Source organism: Apostichopus japonicus, chromosome 16 (genome assembly GCF_037975245.1).
Source record: "Apostichopus japonicus isolate 1M-3 chromosome 16, ASM3797524v1, whole genome shotgun sequence".
Taxonomy (NCBI): Eukaryota; Metazoa; Echinodermata; class Holothuroidea; order Aspidochirotida; family Stichopodidae; genus Apostichopus; species Apostichopus japonicus.
The window spans coordinates 27,511,579-27,532,871 of NC_092576.1; the positions used below are offsets into that span (position 1 = coordinate 27,511,579).

General features: G+C 38.3%; 1 protein-coding gene across 7 annotated transcripts in view; it reads right to left on the reverse strand.

Moving 5' to 3' along the window:
• Positions 1-12,774, reverse strand: part of LOC139983757 (2-hydroxyacyl-CoA lyase 2-like) — a 28,224-nt gene extending 15,450 nt beyond the window's left edge. The window contains exons 1-6 of one of the 7 annotated variants that reach the window (XM_071997523.1): positions 12,474-12,774; positions 10,539-10,729; positions 9,889-10,047; positions 6,379-6,549; positions 4,736-4,874; positions 2,812-2,923 (exon numbers count right to left, since the gene is read on the reverse strand). In XM_071997523.1, coding sequence (XP_071853624.1) covers positions 2,812-2,923; positions 4,736-4,874; positions 6,379-6,549; positions 9,889-10,047; positions 10,539-10,544 — 587 coding nt within the window. In that variant the 5' untranslated portion in view covers positions 10,545-10,729; positions 12,474-12,774. Of the gene's footprint in view, positions 1-2,811; positions 2,924-4,735; positions 4,875-6,378; positions 6,550-9,888; positions 10,048-10,538; positions 10,730-11,788; positions 11,943-12,222; positions 12,403-12,473 lie in introns of those variants that run through there. The other 6 variants (XM_071997526.1, XM_071997522.1, XM_071997524.1 and 3 more) reach the window with 6 other exon arrangements.
• Between the last annotated feature and the right edge of the window lie 8,519 nt (positions 12,775-21,293).

Here is a 21,293-nt window from a genome sequence, read left to right on the forward strand (position 1 = left end):
AAACACCTGTGTAAAGTGTGAGTGGTTTTGTCAATGCCTATCATTGACTACCAAAACACCTGTGTAAAGTGTGAGTGGTTTTGTTAATGCCTATCACTGGCGACCGAAACACCTGTGTAAAGTGTGAGTGGTTTTGTTAATGCCTAACACTGACTACCAAAACACCTGTGTAAAGTGTGAGTGGTTTTGTCAATGCCTATCATTGACAACCAAAACACCTGTGTAAAGTGTGAGTGGTTTTGTCAATGCCTATCATTGACTACCAAAACACCTGTGTAAAGTGTGAGTGGTTTTGTTAATGCCTATCACTGGCGACCGAAACACCTGTGTAAAGTGTGAGTGGTTTTGTTAATGCCTAACACTGACTACCAAAACACCTGTGTAAAGTGTGAGTGGTTTTGTCAATGCCTATCACTGACTGCCAAAACACCCGTGTAAAGTGTGCATGGTTTTGTTTAAATGCCTATCACTGACTACCGAAACACCTGTGTAAAGTGTGAGTGGTTTTGTTAATGCCTATCACCGACTCCCAAAACACCTGTGTAAAGTGTGCGTGGTTTTGTCAATGCCTATCATTGACAACCAAAACACCTGTGTAAAGTGTGAGTGGTTTTGTCAATGCCTATCATTGACTACCAAAACACCTGTGTAAAGTGTGAGTGGTTTTGTTAATGCCTATCACTGGCGACCGAAACACCTGTGTAAAGTGTGAGTGGTTTTGTTAATGCCTAACACTGACTACCAAAACACCTGTGTAAAGAATGTGCTCTTCCCTGTAGGTGTCATATTATCTGGCACAGGAATTTCCCCCCGTAAATAAGCGTGTCTTTAGTTTACAATTGATTTCCTGGTTGCAAATATTGTAAGACTTGTTAAAATAAAGTTATTCCACACTATTTGTGGAACATCCCTTCTCAATATCGTGTTCCTGACTTGAAATTTGGTTGATTGAATGTGACCTATTTTGACTGGCTAAACCTTCAAAGTTTTACTCCACCAGGAAGTTAGATCATACTAGTAGGTCTGTGGTGCCATCTGGGCAATTGTTCTTTGAAAGCTCTGATGAGTCTATCATAATCTTCTAGTTGGTTTATCCTTGAAAGCTGATACATTTTGAATGCTTGCCTAGCTGACAATGTGCTCAACATATTAAAAGTCTGTATAGATGTATATTTTTGGTTGACATATTCTTTCATCTGTGGATAATTGATTGAAATATTATACAGAAAAACAAGGGCATTTTCCCTTAAAATTGCCCTGCTGATATTGTTCATTCTGCTGTTGCCAGATGCAATCTACAGAATATCACAAAATTTTGAGAAAATATTCATAACTTCACAAAAAAAATTAAAAATCCTATGAGAATCTGTTTAAAAAAAAAAATTACCCAGAATATTATCAGCAACTCGGCTGTTGCAACCAAACTTCAGCCACCAGAAAATCTTTCTAATGTTACCTTTGTTTTTAAAAAATCCTTCTATGCCGTCCCTCTGCCATTTCTACATTAAATAAAATGCTATGAGAATGCTTCTCTTTTTTTATGCTTATTTTTTGGGCCATAATATACTAAGAATAATATTCCCTGAAGACAGTGAATATGTTATAATCCGAACGGTGACATGTTTCTAAACGTCAAAAACCAACTACAAACAAAGATTTACAGTCAAATACTGTATCATTTAACTGTAGATGTGAGCACTACAAAACAACATGTTACCATAGATACGGTAGTGATGCATTTGAGTTCACTATTGATGAGATTATGGTTCAATACTGTATCATTAAACTGTAGATGTGAGCACTACAAAACAACATGTTACCATAGATACGATAGTGAGGCATTTGAGTTCACTATTGATGAGACTATGGTTCAATACTGTATCATTAAATTGTAGATGTGAGCACTACAAAACAACATGTTACCATAGATACGATAGTGAGGCATTTGAGTTCCCTATTGATGAGATTATGGTTCAATACTGTATCATTTTAAACTGTAGATCTAACTTCCTGTGTTTATCAACCGCTCTTTGGGAATTACGCCAATATTTGACAATGAGCGTTAATATTTCTATTGTCTTTTTCATTTTTTGGCAGTTTACTTTTCAGAGATTATTAAAACAATGTTGATCAATTTATCAATAGTATAAATACATCAAAACAGCTGGCCCTCAAAAGTATACACGTTTACCTACACAGGCTTTTTCGTATTAAGTACGACCTACTGTAAATTAAGCAGTTCAAGCAATCAAGTATTAATTTCTTTGGCTTTGAAAATATCCGCTGTAATTTGGAAAGCTTCTTGTTTGTGTAGGGATTTATGCAAAGGAAGTTGTATTGTTTTCTCACATAGAATGAAATGCAATTTCTCTCTGACATACAGTACTGTATTCTTACAATTAATTGACAAAAAAAGGTGTTTTTTTCCCCTTCTTCTTCTGCTTCATTCTTTAAGATGCATATCTACATTAATCTGCATTTTAATGCAACATCACAATGCACTGTGTATTCATTTCTCTAATGCATAATCATTATGCATATATACAGTATATGCATAATAAAAATGATGCATATATATATTCATATCAATTGATAAAGTACCACCAAAATCATTCACTCCCTCTCTAAGATATTATCCATGGCAAATATTCTTGTTTGTGAAGTATATATACATGCGTGGGAAGTGTTCTTATTTCTGGTTCAAGGAAATGCCCTTTTTCGATACGCTACATGCTTACAACTAAAGCTAACTACTGTACTGTACTGTACTGAACATGGTGATAAGGCGGTCCTACTTATCACTCCACTCACATGTTGACAATTTTACTCATTAAATCTCCTTTTGGTGAGTTCAATTCGGCCCCCTTCAGTACGTGCTGGTAGTCGTAGAGGACGTCAATGGGGAACTCAACGAATACTGGACCTGGAAGTATAAATGTTATGAGTTATATAGATATATATATATATGTATATACATAAATACATATATATATATATATATCTATATATATATATATCTATATATATATATCTATATATATATATATATCTATATATATATATATATATATATATATATATGAGAATTGAATGTGTAGCAAGTGGTACGACAGATATATAGTAAATCAATAAAGAATAACACACCAGAAAAATTCCACTTCACGACCTGTTTCGTCCTTTTGGGACACATCAGGCGAAGGTACCTTCGGGCTTAGGTTTGTGACACGAAGATCCAGGGTTCGATTCCTACCTTCGCCTGATGGGTCCCAAAAGGACGAAACCGGTCGTGAAGTGGAATTTTTCTGGTGTGTTATTCTTTATTGATTTACTATATATGTATATATATATATATATATATATATATATATATATCATATATATAAAACAAAGTTTCATTTTGATTTATTTCACACCATAATACAAAAGACAATACAAGACACCTTGACAATACAGGTCACATGGTCTAGGGTTGACACAGAAAAGTCTGTCCAGCAGACTCATGTCCACTGTGGTCCCTGTACATACAAACCAATAATACATAAAGAGAAGTTGGAATGCCTAGCAGCATATATAGAAACACACTAGTCTCGCCTTTGTGGGAAACATTTGTTATGATGTGGGTGGCCAAATTCCAACTCAACCTCATTGCTAAATTTATGTCTTGTCCGATCAGATCCGTGGAAATGGTTAAAGCACTGCTGCTATTGACAATTTCAGACCACCTTGTATAATATACTAAATGTTGTTGGAAGGACCTAAAGGTAAAGCACGGTTTTTTATGAAAGGTTTGTTAATGTACCCTGGATGGTCATGTCAGCTGACAAAAGAGAGGCCATATCTGGAGTAATTTGGTAAGCTCATACTGGCAGTACAGACAGGTATTAACCCAGTCACTATTTCCTGTATTTACAGTAAGTAGAATGCAGTCACTACTGCACATATGGGATAGTGTCACGTGTGTGACAGCTCAGAGCAGGAAATAGTCACTGCCTGTTGTTGCCAGGCTCACAATCATTAGCCACTGGCATAAAATAATTAGCCAGTGCATAACAAGTCTACTTGATATAAGCAACAACTCTCTAGAGCTGGCATATTCCTTGAATTATTAAAATACAAAAGCGACATTTGACTGTTCTGACAGAAAAAAACGTTAGAGCATTTTTTTTTATTTATTCATTTTTTATTTAATTTCGCCTTAATTTTGAGGCCAGCGTGTCACAAACTCTGCAGGACAGGCTGGACAGTCACCATGTGACAGTACAACACAATCAGGTACAAACTATTGTACACACTATAGTCACTCAGTGCAGGAGGATACTGTACATTCAATATGATGACAGCTGAAGGATACAGTCACTGTGTGACAGTTGACATCTGAAGGATACAGTCACTGTGTGACAGCTGACATCTGAAGGGTACAGTCACTGCGTGACCGCTGACATCTGAAAATGCAGTCACTGTGCGACAGCTGACGGATACAGTCACTGTGTGACAGCTGACATCTGAAGGATACAGTCACTGTGTGACAGCTGACAGCTCAGACAGGAAAGCAGTCACATTGTGACTGCACCAAAGTCAGAGCTACCAGAAGTTAATATCACAAATGTTTAGATCCTATTTAACACAAAATCTTAAAATTTGGTGTTGGGGGTTTGTTAATGAACTTAAATACAAGAATGTGACTGACTTGACATCAATAACTAAATATTCATAAGTTTAACCTAATTTTACATACCTGGCGTATCAGACTGGGCCACCCGTATGGCCTCCCTCAAGACTGGGGCGATATCTCGGACGGTTTGGACCGCTGCGCAAAACTTGCAGAGCGGTTTAAATAACGACATCTGATCTATATCTTGGAGGGTACCTTGACCCTGAAAATGAAGGATATATCAACTTTACAGATATAAGGGCATACTGTACAATGATCTCTCTCCCTGATTAAGGAACATTTTGCAATGAAGCTTTGAGCAACACGATGTGTCCCCCCCCCCCCCCCCGTTTCATCTGAACTCCATAAAGGGGAGGCAGATTTAAAGCATCAGGTACAGTAGGGTGGGAGGGAGGGAGGGAAAATCCACTTTTTTATCCCAACATTTTGACTTTTGAGATAAAAAAACCCAAATTTTTGCACCTCCTATTTCAACGAAGAGTCTACACAGCAGGCTGTGATTAATCAGGACGGTGATGATAATTTTGTTAAAATCTGCTTTTGAAAAATATCGTAAACTGCAAACTCTGCACAGATTGTCTTTATGTGAACACTTTGGTGTCGTACCCTAAAATATTACGCAGCACACAAATAATTATTAACAACATTTTGCTTGTAAAAGCACCATTGCTCACTCAATCCCCCCCCCCCCATTAAGACCCTAGGTCTGGTATACTGTATACATACATTTTGTACTGTTTGTTTCTTGGTTGGGGGAGGGGGGATCATGGAAACCAGTTTGTGTCCACAGCAGAACCATAAACCATTGTATGCAAACCCCCTTCAACTACTGTAGGCCTACACATGTCCCTATTCCCAGTTAGCTTACAAGTGTTTATGAAGACAAGCAGACATCACCCTAGAGTCCTATTGTCCAACTGTACTGTACAGTAGTTCAACACTCATCCCATTCGTGTTTTTTTTTCCTCTCCCTTTCAGATATCTCCAACTGCACCTGTGTAGCTGTAGATAGTCCACCCATTCTGTACGTGGCTTGGGGTCATATTCACTCCAGCAGGAAGCATAGACCTACACTAAGATATTATTGAGCTTGCCCATATGACCTACAGTACTGTAGGTTCAATTGGCTAAACTGGTGTCTAAGAAAGTTCTTTCTTTACCGTACGGTACAGTGTCGACCCCGTTGTAGTACTGGCCACCTACTGTGAAGACCCTACAATACAGTATAATGCCATACAGTATGTACAATGTCTACCACTTTGTAGCATTGGCCCCCCCCCCCCGTATTGTGAGATGACTACAATACAGTACAGTTGCCATACAGTACAATGTTGACCACGTTGTACATATTGATGGCCCCCTACTGTGAAAATCCTACAATACAGTATAATGTAGACCATGTTGTATTGGCCCCCTACTGTGAAAAGCCTACAAATACAGTATAATGTCGAACATGTTGTATTGGCCCCCTACTGTGCAAAGCCTACAATAGAGCATTATCCTGATCATGAAAATTTGGTTCCCATGAATGTCCCATCTACGGCGATGTCGAGAAGTGTTTTGAGAAACAGCAGTGCTGACTACGAGATGGCAGATGAAGGAAGCGGATCATAAGGCCCCGATGTGGGGGTTAATCGGGGGGGGTGTTTGCTTTTTGTGGAGTAAAGACATGCATCCTGGGAGAAGTGATGTAAATATCTTCATACCTTTAATAGCGAAACAGCTGCTCCTCCCATTAACAGGACGGGAGTCTCTGCCATCTGTGCGTTCTTCACCGCTGTGATGGTGTTGGTGAGACAGGGGCCCGCGGTCACCACAGCCGCACCGATGGCACCGGTCATCCTGGCCACTGCATCGGCGGCAAAGACAGCCGTAACCTGGGAAACAAAAGATTGAAACAATCTGACTGAAGTACTATAGCAGAACTACTGTGCAAACACTGTTTTAGTTGGCATTGGAGCAGCGATAGGAATTTATGATATCAAATTGGATTTCTCATAAATAAATAAAGTCATAGATATATGTAATGAGAAAAGTGAACATTATTAAAACCGGCTGTCTGTTTTCATACAGCTCTGTCATGATTGTTTAAATTACAAATCTCCACTTTTTGGGAAACCATATATATACAGTATTATTCATAATCCCCACACCATAGGATAATAGTTTTTGTCAACCACATGAAAAGTAAGTCACACATTGGAGACCTGTGAGTGTGCTGAGTCACTGTTTAACAGACTGTACATCTCTCCTTATACAACCTACAGTAGAGCCTATAGACCCATCTACATTTTTCACTGTCAGAACCTTCTTGAATACTGTAGTAGGTGATTGCTTGTTATTACTTTGATAAGTTCTACCCATATGGCACCTATGTTCTACAGTAGTAGCCAGCCTGCTGTTACCTCTTGTTGTTATTATTGGAATCAGGGTATTATGACAAATCACATTTTTTGGGCCTGAACATTGTTTTATCTCTGACTGAGTATGCTTGGATCTCAGAGAGGGGTTCACCCGGTTCACCAAACAGCCTTTAGTTAGTGTTCATGTTTTGTAGGCAGGTTCTGTAGGCGTTTATCTTGTATTAGTAGGAGGCGAACCATATATTTGTTGAGATTTAATGACCTTTACATGCATAACTGTACCGTCCAAAACTTTATGAATGTTTAGACTAGTTGATAGACAAGTTTAAAGGTGATAGGTCTGTTTTCTACTGTATACAGCAAACAGTGAACATTTCATGACAGATATATTTCCATGACGAACGAAGTAGATAAATATGTTCAGTGTGATTGATGATACCATGGCGTGTGCAACTTAAAGAAAATGTATGGAGGGAGAAAAAAACAAAATTCTAGACAACCGCATGTGCTTACTAAAATCTACAAGCAAACCATTCTATGGAACTATAAAGTCTGTAAAGAGTTTTAGAGGAAAATTGTCAAAGTTAGACTGATTTCACTACATGATACAGAAGGAGATAAACTGTACAAAACTGTACAAAACTGTTAGAGCAAGTAGATGAGAAAGTGTAACAGTAGTGAGAGGACAGGTGAATCAGAAAAGCACAGTACTTGAGTGTGATTCAGTCAACAGCAGCTACTCCAGATAGAGGGTGCTCAGGTTGTGGGGAGACAGGTAAGCGAGGAACGAAGTAAATAATTTATCCGGTACATTGCACAGCAATTTGCTGTGCAAAAGCAGGAAATTATTATGCAAGTGTAAAGATGTATGTATGGTATATGTAAGCAGCTTTTGTAAGCATGTAACCATAGTATTTTACACAGGAACCAGGGTATTTTACACAGGAACCAGGGTATTTTACACAGAATCCAGGGTACATAGTTTACACAGGAACCAGGGTATTTTATAAGACAGGAAGTTGAAAAAGCCTGTTACTGTACACTGTACTGTAGATGTACCAAATTTGAACACTTAACTGTTTTTTCTTTACTTATTGCCCTGGTGATTGAAACAGTGAGGTTATGTGTAAAATTATTTATATATATAGTAGAGTGTTGTGGTCAAGTGGTAAAAGGCAGTGGGCTTATAAAATAAGGTTTGCAGGTTTGAGTCCTGGCCAGATCATTGCGTTGTGTCCTTGGGCAAGGCACTCCACTGCATCGTTACCCAGGTCACCAGGTGTATCAACTGGGACTTGTGAGGTAACTTGTAAATATACAGTAGTCCCATGCACAGGTTTGCAGCTGCACCCTATGGGAAATCCCCCAAGGGACACATAGGACGGGGGTTGTGCACTGTAGTGCCCCAGAAGGGATTGTTTGAATTGTGCACACTTTGGTGGGTGGGTGTGACGACAAGTTAACAATGACCAGGGGTTAAGTGTTGTAAAGTACTGTACTCCTGTGATGACCCTTGGCCTTGGCCCTGACTGTAAAACCTTCAATTTTCAACTAAAGCACTGATAATACAGTGAACTGCTGTAAACTGTATCTCTCTATTTGGATTCCATCATTGTACAGTTGCAGGTACAGTACAGTATGACACCATTAACTAGCTAAATAGCTCATTAAAGTCTCTGAAATGAAAATATTGTATAAAGCTATGCACCCAAGCATCACAACCTATGTACCAGTTGATTGTTCATACAATTATACATGTTTTGTTTTTAAACAACCATCTGTTAGTATTGTCCAAAGAAATTTGGGCTCTTTTGAGAAGAACTTAGTATCTTTTTCTTTAAAAGAAAGAAAGATAAAAGTTCATAATTAAATGTGTTTTATTATGTTTTGCATAGACAGGCCTACAGTAGTTTGTGATTGTACAGTATATATACAGTATACTACTTAAGGTTCATTTATCAAAAACAAAACAAAATGTCCCATGGTCTGGACGGACAAGCAGTTTTGAAGACTTTGCGGCCCGGGCTAGGACATAGCGTCCCGGCCACGGAATTCTGTGTATTTGTAACAATGCTGGCATTATTTAAGAGTGCTAATTATTGTCAAAATAGATCTACTGTACAACTCTGATGCATACTGTACAGGTGCAGTATACATTATGTGCTCAGGCTATTAATAACTGCAAGCAAACACTGTAACTGTAACGTAATGTAACATACTGTTACATATTGTACTGTATCAATGATAATACTGTAACTCTACTTTTCTAAGATTGGTGGTCCGTTCCCCCCCACCCCCCTCCCTCTACACTCTCCTAATGAAGAATAAAGAAAAACAGGGATTACATTTGGCGAATTTGAAAACACTTTTTTCTTCTCGCATAATAATACATGTATGGCGGCAAACGTTACTTGGCTTTGCAAGGAGTCTGCCTTACCATGACGACCTATTAAGGCCCGGTCACACTATACCGATTTTTTATCAAAATGCTATCCGATTTTTCCCTAGGAACCAGTTTTTCGTTCGGGTCTTCTAGCCACTGTGATAAAGGACCTGATTTGCTATCTGTTGAGCCATTCCGATGTGGAATTAGCCCTCTCCTAACTTTTGATATTGACTCTGTTTCCTTTTATCGGATAGCTATCCGATTTCTCTTCCGATTTTTATCGTTTTTCGATGTGACGTCACTTTAGAATGTAGTCCGTTCCAGATCTGGAGTAGGTTTTCGAATATTCCACTGCAGTCATTACATTCACTACCACAAACCTCACTCTTCGACCTATAATCGGAAAAATCGGACTGTTTTCCGATAAAATATCGCTGTAGTGTGACCGGGCCTTTACCGTGGCTTACCTCATGTCTCGTGTTTATCACTCGGATGCCTTCTCTCTCCGCTGCGACGTTAATCGGTGAAATGTGACCTCCGCATAGCGTAAAGAGGAACTTGACCCCATGAGCTTTCAGAACCTCAGCCACGATGTCACCTCCATTACTCTTGCTGTTTACAGCAGGCTATGAAAATATGAAAAAAGCAAATTATTATGAAATGTGATTGCAAACTGAGGGGAGAAAGGGGAAGGGGGGAAGGAGGGGATGGGAGGGGAAGGAGGGGATGGAAAGATGAAGGTGAGGGAGGGGCAGGGATGTGGGGTTTTGAATGTAATGTGGTACTTGACCCCATGAACTTTCAGAACCTCAGCCCAAGGGTTGAAATAAGCGGGCGCCCAGGCGCTATTCGCGCCCGCAAGCACTAAAATAGCGCCCCTGGACATGAAAATACAATACGCACAGGTGCTACTTTGTCAGCAAATAAGCGCCCGCATACTCCTGTAAATATCAGCCTTATCATGCACTGCACCGAAGCCTGAAACTACATTGCATGCTAGTGCTATATAGTAACTGCTAGCGATTTGATAAATCACTGATCGATCGAGTGCGTGCACAATAGCACTGGTGCACATGGTTTACTGTATATATCGCACAACACCTGTACTGATACGTACATACATGCCGTACTTGAATTTTGTTTCTCCTTTTTAGCTCCTGGTAGTGAGAAAATAGCTCCTGGTCCTACTGAAATTTCCACGAACCAGGAGCCACTTTCTTAGAAAGTGGCTCCTGGTCCAGAAATCCTTATTTTAACCCTTGCCTCAGCCACGATGTCACCTCCATTACTCTTGCTGTTTACAGCAGGCTATGAAAATATGAAAAAAGCAAATTATTATGAAATGTGATTGCAAACTGAGGGGGAAGGAGGTGATGGGAGGGGAAGGGAGGGGAGGGATGAAAGGTGGTGGAGGGGCAGGGATGGGGTTTTGAATGTAATGTGGTCCATGTCATCTTTCACTTGCAGAAAGAGCCAATAAGTTGATAACAATTTGAAGTGAGCTCTAATTATTCACTCCCCAGCTTAACTTTGCTCCCATAGTCAGTGACTCGTTGATTTGATATAATATTATCAATATATAGCTTAAGTTCAAGGATTGCTCGGTGCTTGTATACATAGGTAGAGATAACACATGTTGGAAAGCCTGAGATATCGTGGTACACTAAAATAAGGCTAGTATACTGTAACGTTGTAGCATTGCATGGGCATGAGCCCTGGCAAATGAATCCCAGTTTGTGTAGTGCAAAGCTTCAATGTAAACTAAACACAGTGTTTAAAAGCTAATAACTTATATAGGGAGTTACTGCAGAATACCACTCTTGGAACGGTATAGTTTGTACGGCTTAGCCACCTACGCAGTCACTCATTTGGGGCAAATATTTTTCAGAATGATGCATCACTACAATTTGTTGTCTGTACTGTACATGCATAAGTACCATACAAAGAATGTAGTAATATTGTAGGCCTCTAGGCTAGCACTAGGTTTTTGCACTAAATAAAAGCCTTGAAAAGTATCTTGTGTGACTGCACATGGGGCATAGGCTCTTTAGGCTGGCATTTACTGAAACAAAATATATCTCAAGGACTTCAAGAGAGTTTTCAGTGTACTGTAGCTACCTTGATAACAAGAATTAAGTACAGTAGTGTAAATTTAAAAATTTAACAGTTCCTTGGGCAGTTAAAGTAACAGTGTGTACTGTAACAACATAGCTGGATGCAAGGTGAAGTTAAATTATAGTTGCAGAGTACTCTGCAATTGCGATTCACGGAATTCTTTTCTCAAACTTCTGACCTACGCTTGGGTATAAGTTTATAACGTCTATTCAGGGCATAAAGTAGGCATAGGTGTCAACTACTGTACACTACCATAGTACCAGTAGACACTATGAAGCCGAGCTTAATAGCGAGCGTAACGAATCATCTCTAACAGTTAGGCTATACTATAATAGTTAGGCTAGATGTTCACAGCCGACACATTGCTGTGTACTACTGCGTTCCGTATTCACTATCAGACCTGTTCATTATAATTGACAAGTAGAAAAAATGACTTAACGTTAAACGAATTTTTACTATACACTTTAGCCTAAAGTTTGTTAGAGTCGAACCACATTGATCTAATCGAAACAAAGTGAACGCAACGTTACAAATTTCAGGAAGTATTGTGATGGTACTGTATGTCCTTCAAAGCGTGCGACATTGAGCAACAATCCCTGATAATATATGCAATATCGCTATGCTCAACGAAAACTTGAAGAATAAATGTACAAATGATAATGCAAAAAAAGTATTTAATAACTAACGGGATGGAAGAATTGATAGATTATACTATATTTATGAGCAGCAAAGGCAATTGCTGCTAAAAGAAGCAAAACGACCGTTCCAATCGTGTACAGAAGCACTTCCACAATCGCCATTGTTGAGAACGAGTGATCAAAATGTCTTGTACGTACTACTAGTGGTGCGGTTGTAGATTCATGAAGTAAATTTAATCAACTGTCGCGCTGAGATTGACCGTCACAAATACATACAGTAAAATTATGACCTTACTTACCAGTCCAGTTTCGAACCTCTGGACATACAATCAGCGTCCATAGCCTAGCTGGTTAGGGTGTCCACGTACAAAGCGGGAAGCCCGGGTTCGAATACCGGTGAAGGCTGGAATTTTTTCACTGTTCTGGTTTTTCCTTCTCATTACGTTTTCATTTATATATATATTCATTTGCCTTCGTAGTTGACCTCCATTTAATTAAAATAAAGTCTGTTCCGGCTTTAGGAATCACAAATGATTTTCGAGTTAATTGTACAGAATGCACCCCTGGTATTTTGAATCTGACGATACACACTGACTAACCACTCATTAATAAAGGCAAGCAAGGCCGGATGCATTCTGTACAATCATAACACTTGGGTAATACGCCCTCAATGACATTTTTACAAAGCCAATGTAGGCACATTAACACACCAGTGAATCACTGTGGTCGAGTGGTACGGACTTCGGTCTGTTTGATGGAGCGAATAAAGGATTTGAAGAAGGGGTTGTAACTGGTAACAAACGGAATGCGTGAATTGGGACTCTTAGACTTCACGGCTTGCAACTTGTCGGCAGCGAAAATACCCTGTCTAAATAAGTGAAGGGGGTATCCGTCGTTCAAGGAATAACCACTTAAAGTGGATACCTGGTGTTCAAAATCTCGTGGATGGGAGCAAATGCGTTGAAGTCTAAGGCATTGGCTGTAAACAATAGAAACCTTAAGATTACCTGGGTGAAAACTTTTAAAGTGTTAATACATATGAATATCAGTGGGCTTATAATAGACCGAAGTGGTCAGGGGCGTCGTGATTTGGTCGCTGTCGGCAAATTTTGGGTCTGTCGGCAAAAGGAGAAAAGGTGAAGAGAGCGGAAGGGGAAGAAAGAAGGAAAGCTGAATAGAGAAAAGGAGAACGGGAGCTTCTTCCGTGCCAAATTTGACTTAAAATATGCACCAGATTGCATCTAAGGACGTTTCAAAACTAAAAGATTTCCAAAGGGGAGGGGTAGACCCCTACCCTTAGACCCCTCCCCCATTCCACTCACCACTTCCAGATCCGTCGACAAATCAAATTTGACTTAAAATATTCACCAGATTGCATCTAAGGACGTTTCAAAACTAAAAATTTTCCAAAGGGGAGGGGTAGACCCCTACCCTTAGACCCCTCCCTCATTCCAGTCACCACTTCCAGATTCGTCGGCAAATCAAATTTGACTTAAAATATGCACCAGATTGCATCTAAGGACGTTTCAAAACTAAAAGATTTCCAAAGGGGAGGGGTAGACCCCTACCCTTAGACCCCTCCCCCATTCCAGTCACCACTTCCAGATCCGTCGACAAATCAAATTTGACTTAAAATATTCACCAGATTGCATCTAAGGACGTTTCAAAACTAAAAATTTTCCAAAGGGGAGGGGTAGACCCCTACCCTTAGACCCCTCCCTCATTCCAGTCACCACTTCCAGATTCGTCGGCAAATCAAATTTGACTTAAAATATGCACCAGATTGCATCTAAGGACGTTTCAAAACTAAAAGATTTCCAAAGGGGAGGGGTAGACCCCTACCCTTAGACCCCTCCCCCATTCCAGTCACCACTTCCAGATCCGTCGACAAATCAAATTTGACTTAAAATATTCACCAGATTGCATCTAAGGACGTTTCAAAACTAAAAATTTTCCAAAGGGGAGGGGTAGACCCCTACCCTTAGACCCCTCCCTCATTCCAGTCACCACTTCCAGATTCGTCGGCAAATCAAATTCTCCACACCCCCAACAAAAACCCCTTCGCTACGCCCCTGGAAGTGGTTAAGGATTTGTCATCCAACTTGACCAGAGCATCTAGAAATGATATTTGATGTTTAGAAACTTCGGCAGAAAATTTAATGCTGCCATGAAAAGAATTAACATGATCAAAGAAAGACTTAAGAGATTCTTCACCATGTGGCCAGACAAAAAATAAATCGTCAATGTATTTATAAAAGCCTGTTGGCTCTAGAGATAGCATTTCCTTTTCCAATGCGTGCATAAATGTGTTGGCGTAACATGGTGCCGTCTTAGTGCCCATGGCGGTACCATTGATTTGGAGATAATATTTCCCATTAGAAGAGAAATAATTATTACTTAATATGAAACGTAAAATAGGACCAACATCATCAGCTAAAGTGTGGTTGGTGGCATACTTACGAAGAAAATGAGGGATATTAGTGTACGAAGAGGATGCGTCAGTGGTAACAAGTAAGGAATTAATCGGTAACCGTCTGAATTGTGTAAAGAATTCTCCAAAAAATGAGTAGTGTCCTGTATATAAGAAGGAACATGGCTTAATAAAGTTAATAAGGGTTGAGTATGGAGTCTATGTATATATCTGTAATCTAGTTGTGTTTTAAATTAGTTCTTGACATTGGAAGTAAATAAGAAACATTTCGCTGCCAACAAATTATGGTTTCTCCTACATGACAGTAAAATCGATTACGTATTGATTGGTTTGTATATAATTGTATAATAATAATAATAATAATAATAATAAATGAACTTATAATGCGCTAAAATCTACGAAGTATTCAATAGCTCTGTACTGAACCCTGATAGAAAGCCAACTTGAAAAATGAGTCTTCAAGCAAGACTTGAACTGACTGAGAGTGGGAAAACTCCGCACAGATATGGGCCGACCATTCCAGAGCTTGGGCCCGGCTGATGGAAAGGCACGGTCGCCATAGGTTTTCAGTTTAGTTGTGGGAACAGTGAGAGTGAGTGTATTGCTAGAACGCAAGGTATAACGAGTATTGACATGGAAGGAGAGATCTTCGACAAATAGGCAGGTGCCATTCCATGAATGCACTTATACACCAGGAGCAGTACTTTGAACTTAATTCTGAATTCAACAGGCAACCAGTGCAAAGAATGGAGGATACTCAACAATGGTGTGTTGAAGTCATAGCAGTCTACAACAAGCCTGGCTGCGCTGTTCTGCAGACGTTGCAGTCTCTGAATCAGACAGGCGCGTAGCCAAGGGGGGGGGGGGCGAAGGGGGCAGCCGCCCCCCCCCTTGAGCATATTTTTTACAATTTTTTTTAAGGTTTTTATGATATTGCTAGTATTTTCAAAAGAGAAAATGCTAAGATGCAACTAACAAGGCATGGGAAGTGCCATTTCCGGCGATCTGGGAGGCATTTACAGCCAAAATTTTCTTGTACGCTTCGCGCCAATCATGGTGGCGCTACGCTTAGATAGTTTGCAATGCAGAATCCACAGTTTCGCCCCTCCCTTGGCGAATTCCTGGCTACGCGCCTGGAATCAGATACCCTGGAATACCATGGAGCAAACTATTGCAATAATCAAAATGCCTGTGAATATATGAATGAACCAATGTGCTCATAGTTCTAGAAGACATATGTTTCCTAATCTTCTTTAAATTAAAAATATAATAGAAACCAGTCTTGCAGACTTTACTGATATATGTTTATCCATTTTCATGTGTTTGTCGAAAATAACCCCGAGGTTGCGGACTTGATCACAATGGAAGCACGACCAACCCTGATAGATTTATTGACGACCTTTGTGAGCTGGACTGGAGTGCCGAGAATAATGAACTCAGTTTTACTATCGTTCAGCTTCATTTCATGAGCAGCCATCCAATACCTAATATCAGAGATACAATTTTGCATAAGATTGAAAACTTATATATATATCATAAAGTCTGTTCAAAGTATCTCTTTCGAGATCCGGCTTTAGGAATCACAAATGATTTTCGAGTTGGATAGCATCATGTTTGATCTCTAGAGTAGGGCAAAATATGTCACCAAAAACAGAACTAGTATTGTTCGATATAGGTGACAAACGCCTACAGTGGAATTACGATCTTCCTTACCGGTTTCGAACCTCTGGACATACAATCAGCGTCCATAGCCTAGTGGTTAGGGTGTCCGCGTACAGAGCGGGAGGCCCGTGGTTCGAATCCCGGTGGAGGCTGAAAGTTTTTTCACTGTTCTTGATTTTCCAACTCATTACGATTTTCATTTATATATATATATATATATATATATATATATATATATATATATACAACACCTAATTGTATTCTGGTCATTTGATTGGTCAATTGCTCGTTGATTGCATGCAAAGTCCGCTCTGTTCCACTCTATGTAATAGAACCATGGGTTTTACTTATTTGGTAGCACTTTTTTTCAATGGTAAGAGAGTAGAGAAACCTGTCTGTTCAAAACAATCTGTTGCATGAGTGCGTCTTCCCCATCTTCATATAATATGTTGTATAAAACAAATAATGAATGGTTTCCATTCGTGCAATCGTGGAAAATGTCATTCGTTGAAACATGTAATTTGTTCCATTCAACGAGGCGAATGGAACATTCCATCATTCAACTCATGAAATATTTGCACTATTGCACGAATGGAAACCATTCCTTATTTGTATAATATATATATATATATATATATATATATATATATATATATATATATATATATCATTGTTTGGCTTCTTTCATTGTTCTTGTTGTTTCAGCCTTTCGTGTCACTTCTTTCTCCTTACAGACCTCGTGATCATAACATACGTCAATCCTTATTACCAGGTTGGTTGAGAACGGACATTCTAGAAGTTAACCGAACTACAGGGCAAGTTTCCCTAAATAGTGTTATCATCTACGTATTTCCTTCATAAATTTAAAGAATAATGCGACAACCTAGTCAGCGGTGCGTCCCGTCATCCAGTTACAGGTTCCAAGGTGAATGCCTATATAGAAATTTCGTTGACAGGTGAACTTCCTATTTCTGTACCACATGCTCATCGGAAAGACCTTTTGAAGTTTATTTGAGTTTCCCCTTAATTGCCCGTTTTATATCGGTTATTCATCGGCTCAAAGAAAATCCCCTTCTTTGACAGGAAACGGAAGCCCGGATGCTTGATAATGACTTTAGAAAAGATAATTGCTTCAATAAAACTTGTTGAGTCTCGAAAAATCTGTCGCTCGCCATATTGTGATATCATTAAAAGTTGTAATAATATATACATATCTGTATATATCTATATATATATTTATATATATATATTTTTATATATATATATATATATAACAATAATAATAATAAATGCATTTATATAGCGCTAATTTTGTACAAAACAACTGTATCTATATATCTATATATATCTTTATATATATATATATATATATATATCTATAAATATATCTATTTCTATATATCTATATCTATGTCTATATATATATATCTACATATATATAAAAATATATCTACGTATCTATATATATATATATCTATATGTCTATATATATATATATCTATATAACTGTATCTATATATCTATATATATATATTTATATATATATATATATATATATATATCTATCTATAAATATATCTATATCTATGTCTATATATATATATCTTTATTTCTATATATATCTATATATATCTAGATAAATATATCTATATATACATATATATCGATATATATATATCTATATCTATCTATATATATATATATATATCTATATCTATCTACATATATATCTCTCTTTATATATCTCTATCTATGTATATCTCTCTCTATGTATATCTCTCTATGTATATCTCTCTCCCTCTCTCCACATATCTCTCTCCACATATCTCTCTCCACATATCTCTCTCCTCATATCTCGTCTCGTCTTGGAGGGGGAGTGGAGGGGTGTGCTTTGGTAGTTGGGAGAACACAGCCGTAGAAATTCAATTGCTGTTGTGAAAGATATTTAACTGAAACTCTTTACTTCAACTAAAGAGTATAATTCTACTGGGGAAGATTTTTTTCGAATGAAACACTCATCAATGTTTCGGAATATGTTGTTTTTCAGAATCGTCAGAAAGAACTTTGCAATTGTTTTTTCAGCATTCTACATTGATAACCAATGCCGAAAATGTTTAAGCCAAAAGTTCCTACACTGTTCCGTTTCTACATTGGGGCGCGACGACTTTTGGACTGGGGTGAGGTGGTGCAAGGGGCTGAGATGTAAAGTCTTCCAGATGATCTAACGGAAGGGGTGTCTCGTTGCCTTTGAAACTTTTGGTACAATTGATAGTACTTGTTGCATCCCTTTCCCCGGAAGTATACGTGATTGCGCCGCTCTATCTTTGATATGTTTTACCTCTACTGATGCGCATTAGTCGATTGACAACATAACCTCAAAAATGTTTACACCGACAGACAAAACCAGTTAAATTTATTCAGTAATCCGGCAGGTGAGCCCTAGGTACATTCTCTACTTCACCAGTTGGAGTGTTAACGAAATTGTGGTGAGCGTCCATCTGAAGAATGGGCGATGCTGAGACTTGAGATAGTCCGGGTGGGGAGGATGGGGAAGGGTGGGGAGCACTGGGAAATTTTCTTATATGTAAATTACGAAATGTAGCAAAACAAGATATGGAGAGGGAATTTTAACTAATAGGCTTTGTTATCCTTCGTATGCCTGTAGCTGCCTGCTGCCTGTAGCTGAAATTTAACTGTATATGAACTTGGGAATTCTACCAAAGTACGAAAGACATCGGCAAAATTAACCTATTCTTAGAACCTATTTCTGTACAAGATCAAAATGTGATCATGACTAAAACTCTTACAAGCGAACTTGTATCGGAAACGAACAGTAAAGTGAAATCGTAAACTGCCTAAGTGGTCAAAAAAGTGTTGTATAGCCATTTTAACAGCAGTTTAACCCAATTCGACATTATGACGTCACACACGTCTCCGATTTCAAGTTGTGTTACTACATATATATATATATGTATATATATATATATATATATATATATATATATATATATATATATATATATATATATATATATATATATATTTCGCTGTTGCTCCATTCATTCTCGTCATCTCTCCTATTCATATCTCCCAGTATAGTCAATATTGTTTTTATCCTGTCTTACGCAAAGTTGAATACATTAAAAGTCATAAATTCGTCCCTTCTTTTGTTTATCGATCATGCGTCGATACAAGATACATTATTTTCCTTTTTAAGCCTAATATAAGCATATTTCGTGTCGGCTATATACACAGAGTCCGAGATGACCGTACGATTGTACTCAGCTCATACTTGATTAAAATGGTATGCATATATTTTATGATATATTCTCAGTGCTATGCGTGTATTTCTATGAATTATTTTCAGTGGTTTGCGTGTATTTCCATTATCGACAGACGTTGTTTCTTAAACAGCCTAGTCAAACCTGCACCCAGTTGGGACAAGTTTTAACTATACTGTTCTTCACATCCCGCTTCAGAACACTGATAGTGTCAGTATGAACAGTGTCAATATCATGTCTCTATCAGATAAAGGTTAGGAACTGTTTATACTGTCAATACGAGTGCTTTGAAGTATGATAAGGTGGGACAGTGTAAGAGGTATTAGCATTAGAACACTGTTCCAACTGGCTGAAACATTTTAACATATAGTTACAAATGGTATGCGTCTATTTCTATTTAAGTGATTCAGACAAGCGTTATGAACCTGACTGAGTTTAACGACTCTACTTTAAGTTCTAGGGACACTTTTGAACAACTTTGTCCTTATCACACTAATATGCATTAGAAATCATGAAAACAGCTGCAACTCCCATCAAAATCCATCAAAGATTGACCATTTTAAATTATTTTCTTAATTCTAGTTTTATTTTTGAATAAACATTAGCTAATTACGAACATTGATGATGTTAAAGTAGTGATGGCCTATTTTTCTGTTATATCGTTCCTTTGTTTTTATAACCTTCATTTCAAGGACACTTAACACAGGTTTGTGGCCTAAAACGATTTTGTTAGTTATTTTTTTTATTGTCTTCTTTGACAAGAGAAACATCACATTATTCATATGATATATGTGTGCTTAAGTTGTAATTAGGCTTACTAAAATAAGTAATTCTGATGAGCACAACACTTCACGTCATAGTTTGAACATATTTAATGATTTTCCCAGATTTATTAATAACTTCCAAAATGCGTATAACTTTGACACTAAAGGAGCTTTTCGAAACATTTCAGCAGAATCTGAATGAGATTATCACACACAACAAATATACTGAATATATGGCAAAGTGGCTAGAAATCCATAGTACTTTAATTCAAGTAATGTATTTCTATGCCGACGCGGTTGAGGCAGACCTTACAGACACTGTCCAATCTAATGATCAAGGATGTTATAACGATGGCAACACGACGGGAAGCTGCTGTAAGTTTCAGTAACAATGTATATCTTAATTAAGTGTTATGTAACCCACTTATTCACCTACCCTATTACGTAATATAAGGTACCATTCAAGTCTCCGAGTCTTCCGATTGTTACGATCCCAGATGCACTCACGCATTCTACATAACTGGAACTCGCCAACAAAGTGTTTCGCAGACTTCGTGAATATTCATAGCCTACTGGAACATTCCTTTACACTCCGGGTATAAAAGCCGCAGACGCCCGTATAAAAAGTCTCACTTTTAAAGAAGAAAACAAAACAATGAAGAGTTACATAATTGAAACATAAGGGGTCTGGGGCTGAGAGCGGATCAGTCGTTTGGTAGTTTGGTTTTCGTGCCCAGGTTCTTTCCTGAGTGACTTTTTCTTAAAAAGTATATAAAAGTATATTGGTCAAAATCCTACCTCCAATCAGTTCCGTCACCAGAAATCCTGTATAAAGTAGTAGGACGGTAAAAGGGGGCAAGCCTTTTTTATGTTGAGAGGGGAAGGTGGACAGGTTTGGAATTGCAAAACCGTACCCTTCGTGAAGTGCACGTCACGAGAGAACCTGGGGGGGGGGGTGTTAGGGAGCACGTTCTTCCCTCT